The sequence below is a fragment of the Scophthalmus maximus genome, chromosome 10 (assembly GCF_022379125.1).
Source record: "Scophthalmus maximus strain ysfricsl-2021 chromosome 10, ASM2237912v1, whole genome shotgun sequence".
NCBI classification, from domain to species: Eukaryota; Metazoa; Chordata; class Actinopteri; order Pleuronectiformes; family Scophthalmidae; genus Scophthalmus; species Scophthalmus maximus.
Window position 1 is genome coordinate 20,272,450 of NC_061524.1, and position 19,311 is coordinate 20,291,760.

The 19,311-nt window shown below is 44.6% G+C and overlaps 1 protein-coding gene across 5 annotated transcripts in view; it reads right to left on the reverse strand.

The window, feature by feature from the left end:
• Positions 1-3,815: 3,815 nt before the first annotated feature.
• LOC118284645 (DENN domain-containing protein 4B) overlaps positions 3,816-19,311 on the reverse strand; it is a 34,293-nt gene continuing 18,797 nt past the window's right edge. For 4 of the 5 annotated variants that reach the window (XM_035607518.2, XM_035607520.2, XM_035607521.2 and 1 more), the window contains 22 exons: positions 18,016-18,074; positions 17,310-17,454; positions 17,044-17,219; positions 14,663-14,763; positions 13,948-14,163; positions 13,255-13,400; positions 12,321-12,454; positions 12,093-12,207; positions 10,602-10,808; positions 10,263-10,391; positions 9,890-10,034; positions 9,541-9,696; positions 8,733-8,976; positions 8,337-8,640; positions 7,810-7,914; positions 6,790-6,965; positions 6,495-6,651; positions 6,174-6,413; positions 5,943-6,039; positions 5,690-5,855; positions 5,471-5,529; positions 3,816-4,340 (listed from right to left, as the gene is read on the reverse strand). In XM_035607518.2, the coding sequence (XP_035463411.2) occupies positions 4,195-4,340; positions 5,471-5,529; positions 5,690-5,855; positions 5,943-6,039; positions 6,174-6,413; positions 6,495-6,651; positions 6,790-6,965; positions 7,810-7,914; positions 8,337-8,640; positions 8,733-8,976; positions 9,541-9,696; positions 9,890-10,034; positions 10,263-10,391; positions 10,602-10,808; positions 12,093-12,207; positions 12,321-12,454; positions 13,255-13,400; positions 13,948-14,163; positions 14,663-14,763; positions 17,044-17,219; positions 17,310-17,454; positions 18,016-18,074 (3,423 nt within the window). In that variant the 3' untranslated portion in view covers positions 3,816-4,194. The remainder of the gene's footprint in view (positions 4,341-5,470; positions 5,530-5,689; positions 5,856-5,942; positions 6,040-6,173; positions 6,414-6,494; positions 6,652-6,789; positions 6,966-7,809; positions 7,915-8,336; positions 8,641-8,732; positions 8,977-9,540; positions 9,697-9,889; positions 10,035-10,262; positions 10,392-10,601; positions 10,809-12,092; positions 12,208-12,320; positions 12,455-13,254; positions 13,401-13,947; positions 14,164-14,662; positions 14,764-17,043; positions 17,220-17,309; positions 17,455-18,015; positions 18,075-19,311) is intronic. The other variant, XM_047334890.1, reaches the window with a different exon arrangement.

Genomic DNA, 19,311 nt, shown 5'->3' on the forward strand with positions numbered 1-19,311 from the left:
TATAATAATTCAAAATATTTAAATAAAGTCATTAATCAGAGTTCTGTTCCTTTTTTAATGTATTTATTTACATCTAAGTGTCCTAATATTGCTCGTTCTGTGGCCTTGCCTGCTTCAACATTTCATATCTCATCTCGTCCTCTGCATCACGATTTAAGACTTTTATTTCGAAGGCTAACTTGTCTCATTTCCGTGAAGATGCTTTGAATCAGCATAGTCTGAGGATGATCTTTATTCATATGAGAATAAATAAAAAACATTAAATATAATTTTTAATCAAACAGACGAATCATCTCGGGCTCATCGGCATCTTTTATTTATTTTTTTTGTTTTCTTAAAAAAAACAAGCAAAAAAACATTTACAACTGAAATCACAACCATTAATAAATTACAACACAAACACGCGGATCTGTTTCAAACACTCTGGGCTCAGCTGACTTCAGAATCTGCTTTACAGCGGAACGTCCAAAAATTAAACGACTCCATCATATTTTCATGTAAAATGAGTTTTGCAGATCAGGAATCAAACCTGTGACCATTTATAATCTGATGTACGGGTTAAAACCTCTGGAGCTGGCGCTTCCCGTCTTTAGTTCGGCTGTGAACGATCGCCATCAGGACGAACGGATATTCATCCTCACCCGACAATAGGGTCAAGCTCACCAAACTTAAAACTAAAAGGAAAAAAAAGTGATATTAGAAATAAATGAAATGAAAAACAGAATGTAAACGTGAAACGTCGCCGTGGCCTCGGACGTTATTCATCTGGGAAAAAAGGAGGCGGGGCCAGGAATGTGTGATCTCCTTCTGTACCGTTGTTTTGTTTAAACACGTTCACTGATTTCACAGAGAAGAATTCATGAACACTTACTGACCTCCACTTACTGATTCTGTGAGTGTGTGGACCAAATACAAACTGTGTTTTCGCCGGGAGGTTGTCTTTAAAAAAACAAACATTAAAAATAAAACCATTGAGACTCCTCAAGAGAATTAAGATCTTTACGGATGTTAGAATTCGTCAAGATGCGAAATCTCAGAAGTTTTTCCCTTTTAAATCATCGCCGCCACAGAGGTATCGAAACAAACCAAATATACCCATGATCCTTTGCTTCGTGCGAGGTGCTGGAGGACGTAATAACCAGCTCGAGTCATAAATAACTTTATCTACATTTTTAATATGGTACAGATTTTTGCAGGGTTTTACACCTTTAACACGTTTGTCGCACTGAACAGAAGTTTAAAACGTCTCCAGCTACTAAAAGTAAAAAGTTTTGACGCAGGGTTAATTTCAGACTTCTCATCTTGTAGGTTTTGAATTTAAGCCCCGCCCCCCTCCGCCATCGCCACTTCCCTTTCTTATTGGACGCAAAACATAGAGATGAATGACCGAGGAGGAATCCGGTCTCCGGGCGGATCTGAGCAGAGACTTTCATTCGAATTCTTGTTTGGACTCATAAAAGTTTCAAAAAGGTTGATTATCAAAATCTTTTAACCGGAGCAAAAGATTCCATTTCTTAACGTCTGAGGTTTCACGATTAAAGGGTCAAATGGTGAAAAATCTGAGGATTTATGAAGAGAAATGAAACAATCTGCTGCATAAAGTCTTTCTGGACCAATCAGACCCGAACCGGGAAAACACAGGAGCAGGAGTTCAGAGGTCGTTTCTCCTCTGGTCTGTGAAAAACGCTGCTGCGTCTGAAACATTGAGATGAAGCTCAGCGGTCAACGGAAGCATCTGATCAGAACCCTGAAAGATATTTCGCCAGCCGCCGTTCTGGACGAACAAAGAAAGAGTGAAAATGGAGCAGATGAACAGAAGTTTTTAAGGGAGAGAGGAAAAAAGAATTTGACCGCTGTCAAACGCAGAACTACGGGACAGAAACTGATTGACGACCTGATTGATGACCTAGCACCAAACCGCCGTGACGCTGATGACGGGACAGACACACAGACGGAGCGGAGACGAGTTTCACGTCGTCTGAAACGTCTGTCCGAGTCGTGTCTGATGTGTTGGAACTGCCCCTTTAAACCTCATTTGATTTAAATAGAACTAAACGTTTCTCTATCACACAGCTGAAGTCTCGTCCTCTGAGGTTTCCCAGCATGCAGCAGTGACGGGCAAAGTTTCGTCATCTGGTTGTGTATTTTAGAAAAAGAAGGAAAGGAAAGTTTACACCAACACAACTGACCCCCTGTGAACCCAACTGACCTCCTGTGGACACAACTGACCCCCTGTGAACCCAACTGACCTCCTGTGAACCCAACTGACCCCCTGTGAACCCAACTGACCTCCTGTGGACACAACTGACCCCCTGTGAACCCAACTGACCTCCTGTGAACCCAACTGACCTCCTGTGGACACAACTGACCTCCTGTGAACACAACTGACCCCTGTGAACACAACTTACCCCCTGTGAACCCAACTGACCTCCTGTGAACCCAACTGACCTCCTGTGGACACAACTGACCTGTGAACACAACTGACCCCTGTGAACACAACTTACCCCCTGTGAACCCAACTGACCTCCTGTGAACCCAACTGACCTCCTGTGGACACAACTGACCTGTGAACACAACTGACCCCTGTGAACACAACTTACCCCCTGTGAACCCAACTGACCTCCTGTGGACACAACTGACCTCCTGTGAACACAACTGACCCCTGTGAACACAACTTACCCCCTGTGAACACAACTGACCCCTGTGAACACAATTGACCCCCTGTGAACACAACTTACCCCCTGTGAACACAATTGACCCCCTGTGAACACAACTGACCTCCTGTGAACACAACTGACCCCCTGTGAACACAATTGACCCCCTGTGAACACAACTGACCTCCTGTGAACACAACTGACCCCCTGTGAACACAACTGACCCCTGTAAACATAACTGACCTCCTGTGGACACAACTGACCTCCTGTGAACACAACTGACCTCCTGTGGACACAACTGACCCCCTGTGAACACAACTGACCCCCTGTGAACACAATTGATCCCCTGTGAACACAACTGACCTCCTGTGGACACAACTGACCCCTGTGAACTCAACTGACCTCCTGTGGACACAACTGACCCCTGTGAACACAACTGACCTCCTGTGGACACAACTGACCCCTGTGAACACAACTGACCCCCTGTGAACACAACTGACCTCCTGTGAACACAACTGACCTCCTGTGAACACAACTGACCTCTTGTGGACACAACTGACCTCCTGTGAACACAACTGACCCCTGTTGACACAACTGACCCCCTGTGAACACAACTGACCCCCTGTGAACACAACTGAACTCCTGTGGACACAACTGACCTCCTGTGGACACAACTGACCCCCTGTGGACACAACTGACCTCCTGTTGACACAACTGACCCCGTGAACACAACTGACCCCCTGTGGACACAATTGACCTCCTGTGAACACAACTGACCTCCTGTGAACACAACTGACCTCTTGTGGACACAACTGACCTCTGTTGACACAACTGACCCCCTGTGAACACAACTGACCCCCTGTGAACACAACTGAACTCCTGTGGACACAACTGACCTCCTGTGGACACAACTGACCTCCTGTGGACACAACTGACCCCCTGTGGACACAACTGAACTCCTGTGGACACAACTGAACTCCTGTGGACACAACTGAGCCCCTGTGGACACAACTGACCTCCTGTGAACACAACTGACCCCTGTGAACACAACTGACCTCCTGTGAACACAACTGACCCCTGTGAACACAACTGACCCCCTGTGGACACAACTGAACTCCTGTGGACACAACTGACCCCCTGTGGACACAACTGAACTCCTGTGGACACAACTGAACTCCTGTGGACACAACTGACCCCCTGTGGACACAACTGAGCCCCTGTGGACACAACTGACCTCCTGTGAACACAACTGACCCCTGTGAACACAACTGACCTCCTGTGAACACAACTTTCAGATGACACTTCTTCGGCTGCTGCTGGTTCAACGTTCAGGATCTTACATGGAGAACGGCTAGATTCACAAACAGAGGTACAGAGGACAGGAGGGGGCGCGGCCCTCTGACTTCCACTGTGGGGCAGCAGAGAGGTGGCGAAAACGAGCAAGGCGCAAGGCAGCAGGGGATCCCGGGGCTTTGCCGTTTCCAAATGATTGGATGCAGCCAGAGTCGTCAGCGCGAGGGAAGTTTAGTTCCTGTGTGGATCAGCATTCGAGGGGCGGGTGGAAGCTGCGTCGGCAGTCGACGGCTTTGGGGCTGGGAGGTTGAGCTCGCTTTCTCCGGAGCTCGTCGCGACCCAGAGTGCCGCTGAGTCGAGAGTACGCCGCCTTGTACTTCTTATCGAACGCCGCTGCAGAGAGAGAGAGAGAGAACGTGATTATCACAAACTGCAGGTGACTGTCTGTCAGTTGAAAACCAGCCCCTGAACGTCTCGGAGGAAAACTGCACCTGACGGCGGTTGAACACTGTGTTTTCCCTGATTCTCAGGCTCCGTCCACACGGACACGTTTTCATTTTAAAACGAAAATCAGAAATCGTCTCTGTCCACACCAACTGACAAACACACGTCACGTGACCACTCCAGTGTAAACAGGAAGTGGATTGTCTCCCTCTGAAGTCGGTTGCTTAGTGACAGAAAAGAGGAACAGGGACGATGATGAGTAGGTGGAACTGTTACTGACAGGAAGTGTTAGCAACGCTTTGCCTCTTCAGAGAAGAGAATGTTGGCGACGTCTGCGTCATGGCTTCCAAACTCAAACACAACCTGCAGGTTTCACTCTGACACGTGGACCAGCAGCGTTTCCACACATCTCCGCCAGGCGTAACCGTAGCAACAGCGATGAGTTTAAAACTAAAATGCTGTAGTGTGGGCGGAGCCTAAGACAGAAAGATACACCATATAGACCTGTTACCACTCTGCACGACCATCAAACTGTACAAACTATAAATCAATAAATACTGTTTGTCAGACTTTAAAAAAAAAATTAAGATCCAGAAAAATTTGGAAAATAATGCTAAATAAAAAAATCTACCAATGTGGGCAATGAAGTTTATCCAAACATACAGAGTAGTGAGATTTTTTTTTATTGTAAATTTGTGTTAAGTGTTTTTCAGAGAATGGGAAAAAAATTATTCAAAGATAAATAATTAAAGATTCAAATAATATTACCCCCTCCCCCTGGTTCAGTTATATGTGTTTTTTCCCATAATGTTACTTTTTACGTAAAATGTATGTATGTATGTATCTACATATAGTTCATTATTATTTTTATTATTGATATTACTTTTCTTCACAAATCTTAAAATGAGAATGGTTAGTGTATTAGTTTCCTGTACTTACCAATTATCTATATGTCACATTTGTATGCTCACTTTTCATCATCATATTTCAATTCTTGCTATGCACATATTGACTCCACTCTCAATAAAAACACATGTTTAAACACGTTACATAATGAAACTCGTGGTGGTGAGTCTTACCCACGTGGTCTTTGCCCATTGCTGCCAGTGTGAGGAAGAGGAACTCTCTGTACAAACTCCTGTCAAACACACAATCAGTCAGTTTGTTACATCAGGACGTTTTTCACTGCACAAACATTTCACATTCCACTTCTTGAATCAACTAAATTTTTCTGCAGATCACGTGTGAGAGTCTGTGATGATCAATGTTTGACACTAACGTTCCTCCGTAGAGCTCACCTCTGTGTCTGCGGCGACCCCGGCTGTTTGGCCAGCGTGTCCAGGAAGAGCGTGACGGCCTTGTGCACCTCATTCATGCCGACCCAGCGCAGCACCTCCTCCAGGAAGGCGAGAGTGAACGGGTGGTTGTGCCTCCGCCAACTGTGACTCCTCATCGGGACGCCACCTGCAGGAGGGAAGGAGCGGCACGTTTCAGACAAGCGAGGACTTTTTACCCGCTGACGTCATGAGGACACGTTGGTCTCGTTCTTACTGTGAATCCTCCAGAGGACGTAGAGGGGGGGCCACTGGTCTGTGTCGGGGGCCAGGGTGTCCCACAGGAGCCTCACCCTCACCGCTGAGCTATCCGACTGACACACACACACACACAAACACACAGAGACACGCGCACGCACGCACGCACACACGCACACACATCAGAGACTGTATATAAAGACGATCACTGACTGTACATAAAGACGATCAGCGACTGTATATATGTCACCTGTGTGAAGTGGCCGACCAGTGGCGAGGCTCGGACCAGCTGCAGCAGGTTACTGGGCAGACCGAGGCGCTGGAAGTACCAGACCAGGTTCCAGAAGATGATGCAGTGACTGTCCAGGAACTGGGGCTGAGCCAGCACCGCCTCGCCCTCGTTCTCCAGCAGACTCTCCAGCTCCTTCCTCAGGACCAGAGGGCTCAGGTACGCCACCGTCACCTGGGGAGCCCCGCCCCCTGACGAGCCCTTAGGGAGGGAAGGAGTGAGGGTGAGACGGGAAGATGAGAAGCGAATGCGAGCGAGACAACGTATTCCCAAAAATGTTACCTTGGTCGTTCTGCTGTTCTCCGAGTAGCTGCTGGTCTCAGAGCTGGAGTCTTCGCTCAGACCATTACACTGGTGCCGCAGGAAGGCCTCGTGGTCACCAGGGGGCCTCGCCGCGCTCTCCACCTCGTCCTCCACGTTCCAGTTGCCGCGCTCCGCGCTGAAGACAAACAAGAAGCGTTAGATCCTCATCACTAAGCACTAAAACCACAGTTGATCCTGAGGACATCCACTCTGACGGACTCGGGACCCTCCGACATTTGCCATGTGACCAGAAGGAGGCGGGGTCAGCGTTTACCTGCTGACAGGCCCCAGGTCACAGACCTCAGCGTTCAGGAAGGGGACGAAGGAGGCGCCGCAGAACGGGCAGGATGAATTCAGGTTTGAGTCGTCCGACGTCCAGCCCGCCATGATCTCCTCGTCATAGACCAACGAGTTACAGCTGCGACAAAGAGAGCAGCTGGACATCAACACCTGGACACACAGAGGGGAGGGGTCAGAGTGAGAACAGCTTGACGTCAACACCTGGACACACAGAGGGGAGGGGTCAGAGTGAGAACAGGTGGACGTCAACACCTGGACACACAGAGGGGAGGGGTCAGAGTGAGAACAGCTGATATCAACACCTGGACACACAGAGGGGAGGGGTCAGAGTGAGAACAGCTGGACGTCAACACCTGGACACACAGAGGGGAGGGGTCAGAGTGAGAACAGGTGGACGTCAACACCTGGACACACAGAGGGGAGGGGTCAGAGTGAGAACAGCTGGACGTCAACACCTGGACACACAGAGGGGAGGGGTCAGGGGGAGAATAGGTGGACGTCAACACCTAGACATAGAGGGGAGGGGTCAGAGTGAGCACAGCTGGACATCAACACCTGGACACACAGAGGGGAGGGGTCAGAGTGAGCACAGCTGGACGTCCACACATGGACACACAGAGGGGAGGGTTCAGAGTGAGAACATCTGGACATCAACACCTGGACACACAGAGGGGAGGGGTCAGAGTGAGAACAGCTGGACATCAAACCCTGGACACACAGAGGGGAGGGGTCAGAGTGAGCACAGCTGGACGTCCACACATGGACACACAGAGGGGAGGGTTCAGAGTGAGAACATCTGGACATCAACACCTGGACACACAGAGGGGAGGGGTCAGAGTGAGAACAGCTGGACATCAAACCCTGGACACACAGAGGGGAGGGGTCAGAGTGAGAACAGCTGGACATCAGCACCTGGACGCACAGGGGGGAGGGGTCAGAATGAGCACAGCTGGACGTCAACACCTGGACACACAGAGGGGAGGGGTCTATTTACCTCCAGCCCCGCCACCTCCTGATTGGCGTCCCAGGACCTGCGCAGAGGAAACGCTGGACTGGGCATGTCCGTCAAGTCTAAGTCACTTCCTACAGACAACGAACTCTGAGAGGAGACAAAATGGAACCAGATTATTTTAATAGAATTACCACAGAGTAAAAAAAAAAACAGATTGGGGTTCTCATCTTCTACAATTTTGTTTAACAGATTCTGAAATTTGATTTTCAATAAAATCATGGCTGCTGACAGATTCTTTCACATTATAAATAAATAAAATATATTTACTATCATCTTTATAAGCTCTACATATTACGATATATTACTCCACTTCTATCATCATAAAAATTAGGATATTAAAGTGAAACACAAGTGTAAATGATTGAATAAATAGAACACAAGATATAGCTGTAAAGGTGTATGAATAAAGACAGACAAATAAAAAGTCATTAAAAAAGGAGGTCTTCAGGTTTGTTTTTAAAATGAACATCACGACAGTTCCTGTTATCAAACCTGGTTTTGGTACAAACCTCTGAGGTGGCGTTGACCAGCCTGTCCTTGGCCTTCAGGAGAGTTTCAGCCACCTGAGCTTTTCTGGACTGTCTTTGCTCAGACACTCCCCCTCCAATCCCTCCTCCCCCTCCTGCACCGGCCCCAGCCCCGCCCCCTCCTCGGCCCCGCCGGCGGTCATCCACACTGGCGGCTCGCCGCACCGACACTCGGTGTCTGGTCGGGGTGAGGAGCTGCTGGAGTTTCCCCGCCAGACCTCCTCGGCTCGGGGTAGAGACGTTGTTGTAGTTCTCATCGACGGCCGGGTCCCGCACTCCCACGGGCCTAGAGATCGAAAGGGCAGAGGAAGAGGAAGGGCGTGAGGTGAACAGAACCAACCGAGACGCTCGAGTGCCGAGGTAAGAGGAGATACTGACCTGCCGTCTCTCTCCGCCAGCTGGCAGCCGCAGTCCGGGTCCGAGTCGGCCGACTCCGTGCACTCTCTGTAGAAGTTGGAGAGGCACACCTGACTCCGCCGCACCAGAGCACCACCGCTGGGCGGCGCTGGAGGCATAGCGGCTGCAGAGGAAGCGTCTCTGAGTCCCAGTGGAGGTTTACAGGAGACTGCGTCGCCGTCGGTCGCGGTGTTCCGTGGTGCGGCCTTCTTACAGAGTCTGACCTCTGAGGGACAGAGAGCAGAGGGGGGGAGTCAGAGGAAGTACGAGAGATTAACGACAGGATTTAATCCACAGAAGTCTGAGGTGACAATCTCCTCTTTGATAATTTGAATACATATTATATCATATGTATTAAAGGGCTCTAAGGGTCTGAACGAAAGGAAGAAGTGTCTGACCATCTTCACATTTTATAGAAAGAATAAAATATGTGACAGGACGAGAGACGAGGGACTGATTGGTCATTTGTGATTTTATGCCAGAGAAAATCAGAACAGGACAAATATCTCCTCAACCGTCTGAAGAGTTTTCTTCAAAATAAAACACCAACATCGACTCTCAGACTGTAATAAATGAAACGTCTTATTGTGTAACTGTGAGAACGGAAATAATCGCCGGGCGACAGCCCTTGAACGAGTCATGGTTGACGTTCGTCACGATTCATCACATTCACTTCATTCTACATGTTTCATTTAAAAGTTTCACCACAAAATAAAACATTTTCCCTTTCATTTTTCAGAATCTGTGGCCATGATGAGTCATGTGACAGACGTTTTTAAACACTTCTTACTGTCGACGGATGTTTTCATGCTGTTCAGACTGTTGCTTTTCACCAACGGACCCGTCAGAGACTCGTGACTGGAGCTCTCGGACAGGCCGCTCCAACTGGACTGACGAATCAGAGAGGAGTGGGGGCGGAGCCTCTGGTCAGCGTCCATCATCGCTTCTTATGATAACACACACAAAAACAAACAAAAGAAAGAAGAAGGAAATTATAATGTAATTTATCATAAAAATGTGAAAAAACATCTCTTCCATAACATTATTATTCATTAGACAGTCACCATGACAACAAAACATCCATCAATGTAAACTGGACAAAGCATCACTGATGATACTTTTTAATATTTATTTCTGACCTCCCCGTGACCCCACCGAGCCGCTCTTCTGACGCCGTCTGATTGGCTGTCGGAACTGGGCGACGGCCAGCAGGACGTTCCTCAGCTTGGCCCAGCGGAGACGCCCGCCCTGATTGGTCGAGGGCCACTTGCTCTCCAGCACCGCCTGAGGACGGAGGGACGTCTGAGTATGGAGGTGGAGACGCGCTGACTGACTGACATGAAGAGTACAACTCCCATCATCCCTCACTGCTTCTTCACCACCTCAACAAAGTCTGTCCCTCAACAAACCCCAGTGGCAGAGTATTGTGTGTGTGTGTGTGTGTGTGTGTGTGTGTGTGTGTGTGTGTGTGTGTGTGTGTGTGTGTGTGTGTGTGTGTGTGTGTGTTGGGACCTTGTTGTAGTATCCGTAGGTGATGGTGTTCGGTGTGATTCCCGCCTTTTTCATCTCCAGCAGGACTCGAACAGCGAGCACGGGCTGGCCGTACTGACCGCACAACTGCATCAGGATCCGGTAACACACCTGAAACACACACACAAATTTAAAATAACATCACTGTTGCTATGGTTACACCTGGCATCCACACAGTCCAGAGACATGAACACGATCCGTTTTACATACGACGGAGGTACCTGTCGTCAATAACAACGCCGTTTAAAAAAATGGGATGTTGACCAAACGTTACTGTGACTACAGCAGCGACCTCTGACCTCCCCGTCGGGGGGGACTTACCTCGTCGGGCAGCACCACCTTGCGGTTCTCCATGTGTTTGAGGACGTCGTAGGCCGCGTGTAGGGCGCGGACCTTGGCGCTCTCCGCCCGCACGAAGGTGGGCAGGTAGATGAACCAGAGGCCATAGCAGTGACCCAGCAGACACTTGGACCACATGTCCGGGACGGCGGCGTACTTCTGCGCTCGCTTCTGGGCCAGCTTGATCTCCTGGACGGGAGAAAAAAGGTGACACGTGAAATCAGATACCCACTTCCTTCCAATCTGGAGCAAAAACCGAACCCGGTTGACAATGTTTCACTTTTTCTCAAAATCAAAAAACATTCAATACTTTAATGTGGTGGTAAAATCAAACGTTATTTTCCAGCGAGTTTTCTTTTTTTTCTTACATCCTGTAGTTGACGTTTTCACCCCAAATCCCACGGTCCCAAAGTCTGTCGCTTCTGAATATGAAATCTTCCGTGAAATATTGATCAAAGGTTCATTAAAATGAAATGACGCACAGCAACAAGCTTCCTGTTCATTTCTCTCCACTCGGGAGAAACTGGGTCATGACATGCAGGGCCGGCCGCCGGCATAAACGCTTTATATGGTTGTTTAGGGCCACAAGCACTGGGTGGTGTGACTTTTTTTTTCTTCTTTTTTTATCAATATAGTGTATCACATCCTTTAACGCATTTAGAATGATTATTGAATTTTGTTTTCTCTCTTCTCCTTTCTTAACATTGCAATTATCTCATTCTTAGAATATTACACCTATTTTTTTCCAGTATTAGTCACTATTATTCTTATTATGATTATTAATATTGTATTAACATTATTATTTCTTACAATTTTGGCATTAACATGACAGTCGTCATTATTATTGATTAAAACTATAATTATTACTATGCCCTGTTTTCTTCTTTCTTCCCATTGCCAATAATTCTTTAATTAAATTTGTTAGTATCACTGTCTGTATTTTGTATTTGTTATTTGTTTGCACGTCTTGTTGAATATCACCCCCCAAAATTTTTTTGAATGATAATTGACTAATCTAAATAATCTAAATTCACAATTCAGCAAAATGTGAAACAAATGTCCAGTCATTTTTTAGACAATTTAAAGGACAACTAATTGTACTAATTGACAACTAATAAAAATGTTCTCTTTTTTTTTCTGTAAAGTACTTGTTACAACCATGCATTTCATGAAAGGGATATATCAAAATTTTATCATTAATTATTATACTTTTATATAGATTTTTCCACTTATTTGTTTAATTATTTTGTTTTTTTACTGGTTTTCATTTGTCTTTATTTATAGACCTTGTTGTGTGCAAGTTTGCTGCTTTTATAGTTTAAATATGTTGACTTTATTATTTATTATTATTTTTGGATACTTGCATGTTTCTTGACTAGTCGAATTTAAGTATAATTTAAACAAAATCCTAGGGCCGGCCCTGACAATGTGAAACCAATCAGGAGACGCACAGGTTTTTAAGTGTGGTCGCACCTGTTTTGTGCGGCGAGGGGCGGGGCTGCTGGGGGCGCTGCCTTTGGCCGGGACCCGGAGCTGGTCCTGCGGCTGGTCGAACAGCTCCGGCCTCAAGGTGGGGAAGGTTTCGTAACTGGAGGAACGAGAGAGAGAGAGAGAGACAAATTCAAACTTGCTGTCAGCACCAGACAGAGACAGATGGAGGGTTTTTTTTATTTTCTGACGGCAAGTCCGAGCGAGCCACACCTGTAGGGGGCAGGACACTCGGACCCGTCCGGCTCCTGCGGCTCTTCGGGAGGCATGATGAAGACCGTGTGCTCTCCGCCGTGAGTCTCGTCCAGGTCGATCAGCTTCACGTCCTCTGGCTTCTCCACGTCCACCTGGAGACAGACGTCAACATGGAACACCACGACTCAGATTTAGTTTCTACAACAGGAGTTATGGAGGCCGACGCTGATGCCGATATTGGGAGAAAAAAATACATATATCGGCAAATATATATATATTTTTTAAATGTGTTACTTATTCCTAAGACGTCGTTATCAAACTCTAATGACAAAGAGATGTAACTGAGTCTTAATATTTTTATAGTTTCACCTTAAACTTTATCATAAACACAATTAATAAAAAAAAACACAAATAGAACCAAATGTATAGAACTTGAATTAAGAAAACAAATAAGGGAAAATGTAACAATAAAAGCACATCTTTTCCACAATGTCTATTCCTTAAAAAAAAAAAGTTTTTCATATCAGGAAACATAATAACAGATACTGATATTGTCTGAGAAAGAATCATATCGGCTGATTTTTATGATAAATTGGTATTAGCTACTTAAGGCCAGGAAAAAAACAAAAGTGAGACTTTGACAATAAAATCTTAATTTTCCCAGAATAAAGTTGTGATTTAACTAGAAAAAATTGCATTTTATTTCATATTATATAACAGAAATGAAAAGGCAACCCAGGAAACAGGCGTGAGCCCTGGCAACAGCTTCCTCTGGTGTCATGCCACATTGACAATGTACGTTAATGTCATGTTATGTTAAACGTTTATTAAACACTTTAGCTCGTTGACCTAGACTGAAGTACAGATTCACACAGTTTCTCCACGTTCCTCATTTTAAGGCACGGGACTGCTCCACTGAAATAACACAGAGACCAAATTTACAGGTCCTGACCTTCTGGACGCACTCGTCGAAGAACTCCAGGCAGGCGTGGCGGTCGCTGACGAAGGAGCACTCCTCGATGAACTGAGTGAACATCTGGGTCCTCGTCAGCTGGAGGTAAAACTTCTGCTGCGTCCGATCCCGGGACTTCAGGAAGCCTGTAGGAGGAGGAGGAGGAGGGAGAGGAGGAGGAAGATGAGAAGGACCAGGAGGAGGAAGGAGGAGGAGGAGGAAGATGAGAAGGACCAGGAGGAGGAAGGAGGAGGAGAAGGAGGAGGAGGAAGGAGGTATTGCCAAAGTTGGTGAGTCGTTTCCTCCTAAAGTTCTGGTCCAGAAAATTATAACAGAACAACATCTGAGAAATAATAAAAAACAAGTAAAGACAATCAAGTGTTCAGTATGTTCTTGGTTCTACAACATGTTTTCTGTTCTTTTTAGCCAAAGCAAAACCAGCACAAAAAAAAATTATTATAATTTTGGTAAAATGTTGGTTTAGTCCTCACTTAGGGGTGTAAAAAAATCTGGTCCTCACAATGACAGAAGAACAAGTACAAAGACACACATAAATAAAAAACCAAGTCTGAACCTTCACACAGAGTTTGGAACTGTGTTCGACAGTGAGGACAAACCACAATGTCCTCGCTTTCCCAAAATGTCTGGACCTCACAAAGACAGATTAAGTCGACACACAGTGCCAGCGCTCACCCTGCAGGTTGAACAGGGAACTGCAGTCGGTGGTGGTGTCGGACGGAGCCTGAGTGATGGGCAGCAGGAAGGAGCGGTATCCTCGCAGCAGGCAGCTCATGAAGCGCAGAAACACTTCCTGGATCTCCAGCTCCAGCTGCTTCTGACGCCGGTAGATCTGATCGTAATCGGTCAGCAGGAACTCCAGCGTAGCCTCCTCCTGGCCAGGAGTGCAAACTGCAAAACACCAGGAGGGAGTTCAGTACACTTCTTAAGTAAGGTATCTCAACTTAACCTGGGTATTTTCAGGACATTTTACTTTATTATTTATGACCTGCATCTTTAATAAAATCAATCTTTCAGTGTAAAAATCCTTCCTGTCAAGTAATTTATACACATACAGGTATTAACTTAAATTGGCCCTAATAGACAATATACAGCGTATGAAATTGGAGTTTTTCAGATTGAATTTCCACACTTTATAGATTAGATACATTTTTTTTGCGATATGGCTGCTTTTACCTATGACACTACACTACATTTCTCTGACAATAGTTTCAAACAGCAGCCTTCACTTATGCGTTTCCACAGGAGGAGACATATTGAGATTTATTAAAACAACAAAACATTTATATTGCTTATAAATATAAAATATGGGAACTTAAAGTAAAGTTTTACTTTCAGTATTTAAAAATGTGACTATCACAGTGTTAGATCAGAAGTGAGTGACACTCACTCTTCTCCAGGGTCTTGTGGAGGTTGGTCAGGGTGTTGAACAGCGTCTTGCCGTGTCTCCTGGGCAACGATCGCCATGACAGCGGCTTCTTATCATCTGACCTGAGACAAGAGAGAGAGAGAGAACTCCAAGGGTCAGTTCTCGGCCCCACTCTGTTCACCTTCTACACTCTTCCCTTTGGCCGCATCATCAGCAGGCAAGGAATATCCTTCCATTGCTACGCTGATGACACACAGCTCTACATAAAAACCGACCCTATCTCATCTGCAGCCTCACTATCTTCGTCATCATCATCACTGAGCTCCTGCCTTGAGGAGATAAAGGCATGGATGACAGAAAACTTCCTACAGCTTAATAGTTTCAAAACAGAAGCTACTTATTTGGCACACCACACCAGGTCCAGTCATCCCCCATAACCCAAATCACCTTCTCTGGTCAAAATATACCCGTCATCAACAGTCACCAACCTGGGTGTAAGATTTGACCCTCATCTTACATTTGACACCCACATTAAACATCTGTGCAAGACCTCCTCCTATCACCTCAGGAACATTGCCAAACTCCGTCACAAACTCTGTTTGTCAGATGCCGAAAACCTTGTCCACGCCTCTGGACTACTGCAACGCTCTCCTCATCGGGACTCCTGGCAAGAGCATTCAAAAGCTTCAATACGTCCAAAACAGTGCCGCTAGGATCCTGATGAGGATACAAAAATATGATCTGATCACACCCGTCCTTCACTCACTCCACTGGCTTCCTGTATCATTCAGGATTGATTACAAAATCTCCCTACTCCCCCATTAGAGCATCCATGGCAATGCCCCTCCTTACCTGAAAGATCTAGTCTCACCACAAACCTCCTCACTCAAAACCTCCGCTCCAGAAACAAAACCTTCACCCTTCACCCCTCCAGGACCAGGCTGCGCACCATGGGGGGTCGAGCCTTCTGCTCAGCCGATCCTCGCCTGTGGAATTCCCTTCCAGACCACCTGAGAGCTCCACAAAGCACTCTCTCTTTTAAGAAGGGCCTAAAAACCTTTCTTTTTAATCAAGCATTCCCCTAAATTTTGTACTTTTTCTTCTACCGATGTTTTTTTTTTTTTTAAACCTATTTTTTTTTATATTTCTTTTATCTTGATATTACACTGTAGCACTTTGAGATTGCTTTTAGCAATGAAAAGTGCTCTATAAATGAAATTTATTATTATTATTATTAACTCAGTTTCATGTGTAATGACTAGGGCTGCAACTAACGATTATTTTCATTTTCTCGATTAATCGATTAGTTGTGTGGTTCATAAAATGGTTAAAAATGTCGATCGTGTTTCTCAAACTTCAAGAATATGTTTTTTTTTATTCAAACACCAAAGATATTTAGTTTCCTGTCATAGAGCAGCAAATAAACCAGAATATATTCAAATTTAAGAAGCTGAAATCAGAGAGTTATGTGTTGCAGTTCTATTAATGACATGAGTTTTACAGGAAACAGCCAAAGCCAGGAATATTTAATCTCTATCTAGTGTCCTTAACAGTGAGATACAATACTTTTAAAAAACAAAACATTTGCACGGATTTTCCAAAGTAATAATTCATGGGATCTATAGTAGAGCCCGACTGTAGTTCCCTGATTTTTGGGGGTTGTTGCCAATATCGATATTAGGGAGCACATATATTTTCGATACTGAAACATCGGCTGATATATATACATTGTTTTTAACCTGTCAATGATTCCCAAGATGTCGTTATCAAATCTTTATGACACAGAAATATTATTGAGGCTTTCCGTTTAACCATAAACTTGATCATAAATAACTATAGTTAAAAAGAAGACACAAATACAACCAAATATATAGACTTGGATTAAGAAAATAAACATAATTTATTTCATATAAAATGTAAAACCTAAATGCACATTTTCTCTGCATTGTTTATTCTGTATGATAAAAATATTTCATGGGTAACCATAAATATATACATGTAGACTGATTCTATGAGTGTGAGAGGTTTGGCTGTTGGGTCTTGGTGGAAGTTTTAGTTCTACTTAGTGACGTTCTAGTTGTCGTTGACATAGTGATGAGAGAAAACACAGATAGCAAGCCACTGACGATACGACAGGCGTCATCAGAGCAAAGATAAAAACAAAACTTACAGGGATCGGGTCGTGTTCAGGTCTTGGGTCAAGTCATATGTTTTGTTGATTACATAAGTGCGGATAATATAAAAAAAACCTTGACCTCTAATCAATCATCTAAAGGGCTCCTTACTCTTCTTTTTTCTTTCTTCTTTTAATCGGTGTGAAAGCAGTTTTCCGGGAGAGTAACAAGTATAAGTCTGATTCCTCTCTATGATGTATTTCATCAAATGAAAACTGATGCACTCACTGGAAGATGGTGTTGGTGTCCAGGTCAACACACACCACGTCGGTGGGGGGGTCGTACAGGTCGAAGTAGCTGGAGTGGACGCCGACAACAAAGGGCATAGGCGCCAGCAGCACGTCCGCCATCTGCAGCGGACACAGCGGGATGTAGGGACAGAGCCAGCGCAGCGGGAAACTCATCTGGAGACACAAGAGGGGACATTATTAAAGTGTATGTAATAAATCATAAAGACTGAAGTTTGTTGTTTTGGCGCGTGCGTCGAGTCTTACCGAGACGAGCGCCTCGCTGACCGAGGTGAGGACGTCGGGCCGGAGTGAATGGAGCAGCAGCTTGTGTTCGGTGAGGACGGCGAGCAGCAGCGTGCAGGCGTTTTCTGGACCAAGGTTCTGCAGCAGCTTCAGGAAGCTCGCGCCGCTGTCACACACACACACGTTACCCCACTACACTTAAAATATGCAAAATATCATCATACTTTAATCGTGTACACAATAGACTATACATTTTATTTAAACTTTAAGCAAAGTGAGTCAAATAAAAGTTGTGCAGCTGATCCCTGAAAAGCTTTAGTGTCAACTTTATTTTGAAAAGCACATTTGGCATATATATGATTTTTCCCCCCCCCGTTTATGAATCACTCATTGATTATCGATTATTGTTACAGTGGGTAGAGATTTATCCGTGGGAATGTATTGAACTGAATTTCATATTGTATTTTTTTATGACTTTAAAAAAAGGTTTTGGTTGTTGTTTGTTTGAGAGATGGAACAATAAAGATCCATATTCCACCTGCTAGAACAAATAAAATAAAATAAAAATGATAAATATCTATATTCCATCTGCTGAAAGAATAAAATACAATGAAATAAAAATAATACAAAAAATAAATAAATAATATATATATAATAAATATATATATATTTTTAAATAAAATTGAATTTACTGATGATACAGTCGGTGCTGCAGCAGTAAACTGACCTGAGGGGAAGCGGAGACGAGACCGGCTGACAGAGCAGCAAGTTGTCGTATGGAGAGAGCTGAAACACACACACCCACACACACACGCACAGACCCACACAGAAGTTTAAAAAAAAGAGGAAATTACAAAAGAAGAACAATCTTTTTAAATGTACAACCTGTGACTTTACAGTTGTGAGTCAGTTATGTTTAGTCACCAACTTTATCTTGGAAGGTGAATATTAGTTATCAGAGGAAGCATCACGAGGCGTCAGGCAGGTTTTCAAACCGATCTACAGGTCGGGTGGTCGAACCGGAGGTGACTGCTTGTCCCCTCGTGGTGTTTTCACCAACAGCTGAGGTCGGTGGAATAAAAACTGTCATAACTACGACTGCGTAGAAACATTCAGAGGAAATTGACAAGAAAGGAACTTAAAAGGGTTTAAAGTTGTTTTTTAACTCGATGTACGACTCAAAAGAAATGATCCCATAAATTCCTCACTTATTCCTCAGAATATTATATCTTGTGGATCTGTTGATATTTTGATAAACAGCTGACATGAATGATGTCACAAATTGTTTTTACTGAAGCTTAGTGGAAGAAATGTCATCGAGAGGGACAACATAGACAATTTATGTGAATATTTCCATTGAAAAAACACAAAATTACAGCTTGATTTTTTCCCCTGTACTGTAAGATTTTATAAGAATATGGATCAGTGAATCATCTGTCACCATAGCAACGTGATCTTTATCGTCATTATACCCAAAAACAATTCAATTTTTCTCCTCAGCAGGTTAAAAGAATTATTGAAAGATTTATTTGCCAGATTGGTTTATCTGATTGGAAATGATCAATAAATGGACTGATTCTGATTGGGCGGAGTTACCCGGGTCGGTCTGCGGCCAGAACACCTCCCACATCCTGAAGTCAGAATAAACAGTATGATCATTTAAATGAATTCATCTTTTCATATCTCATGAATCACACAGATTTTTAGAATCAGGTCATTTTCCTGATGAGTCGTGAAGTGATGAGTAGTTAAACAACCATAACCACAGACTGTATATAAAGACGATCAGTGACTGTATATAAAGACGATCAGTGACTGTATATAAAGACGACCAATGACTGTATATAAAGATGATCACAGACTGTATATAAAGACGATCAGCGACTGTATATAAAGACAATCAGTGACTGTATATAAAGACGATCGGTGACTGTATATGAAGTCGATCAATTACTTCATATATAAAGAAGATCAGCGACTGTATATAAAGACGATCAGTGACTGTATATAAAGACGATCACTG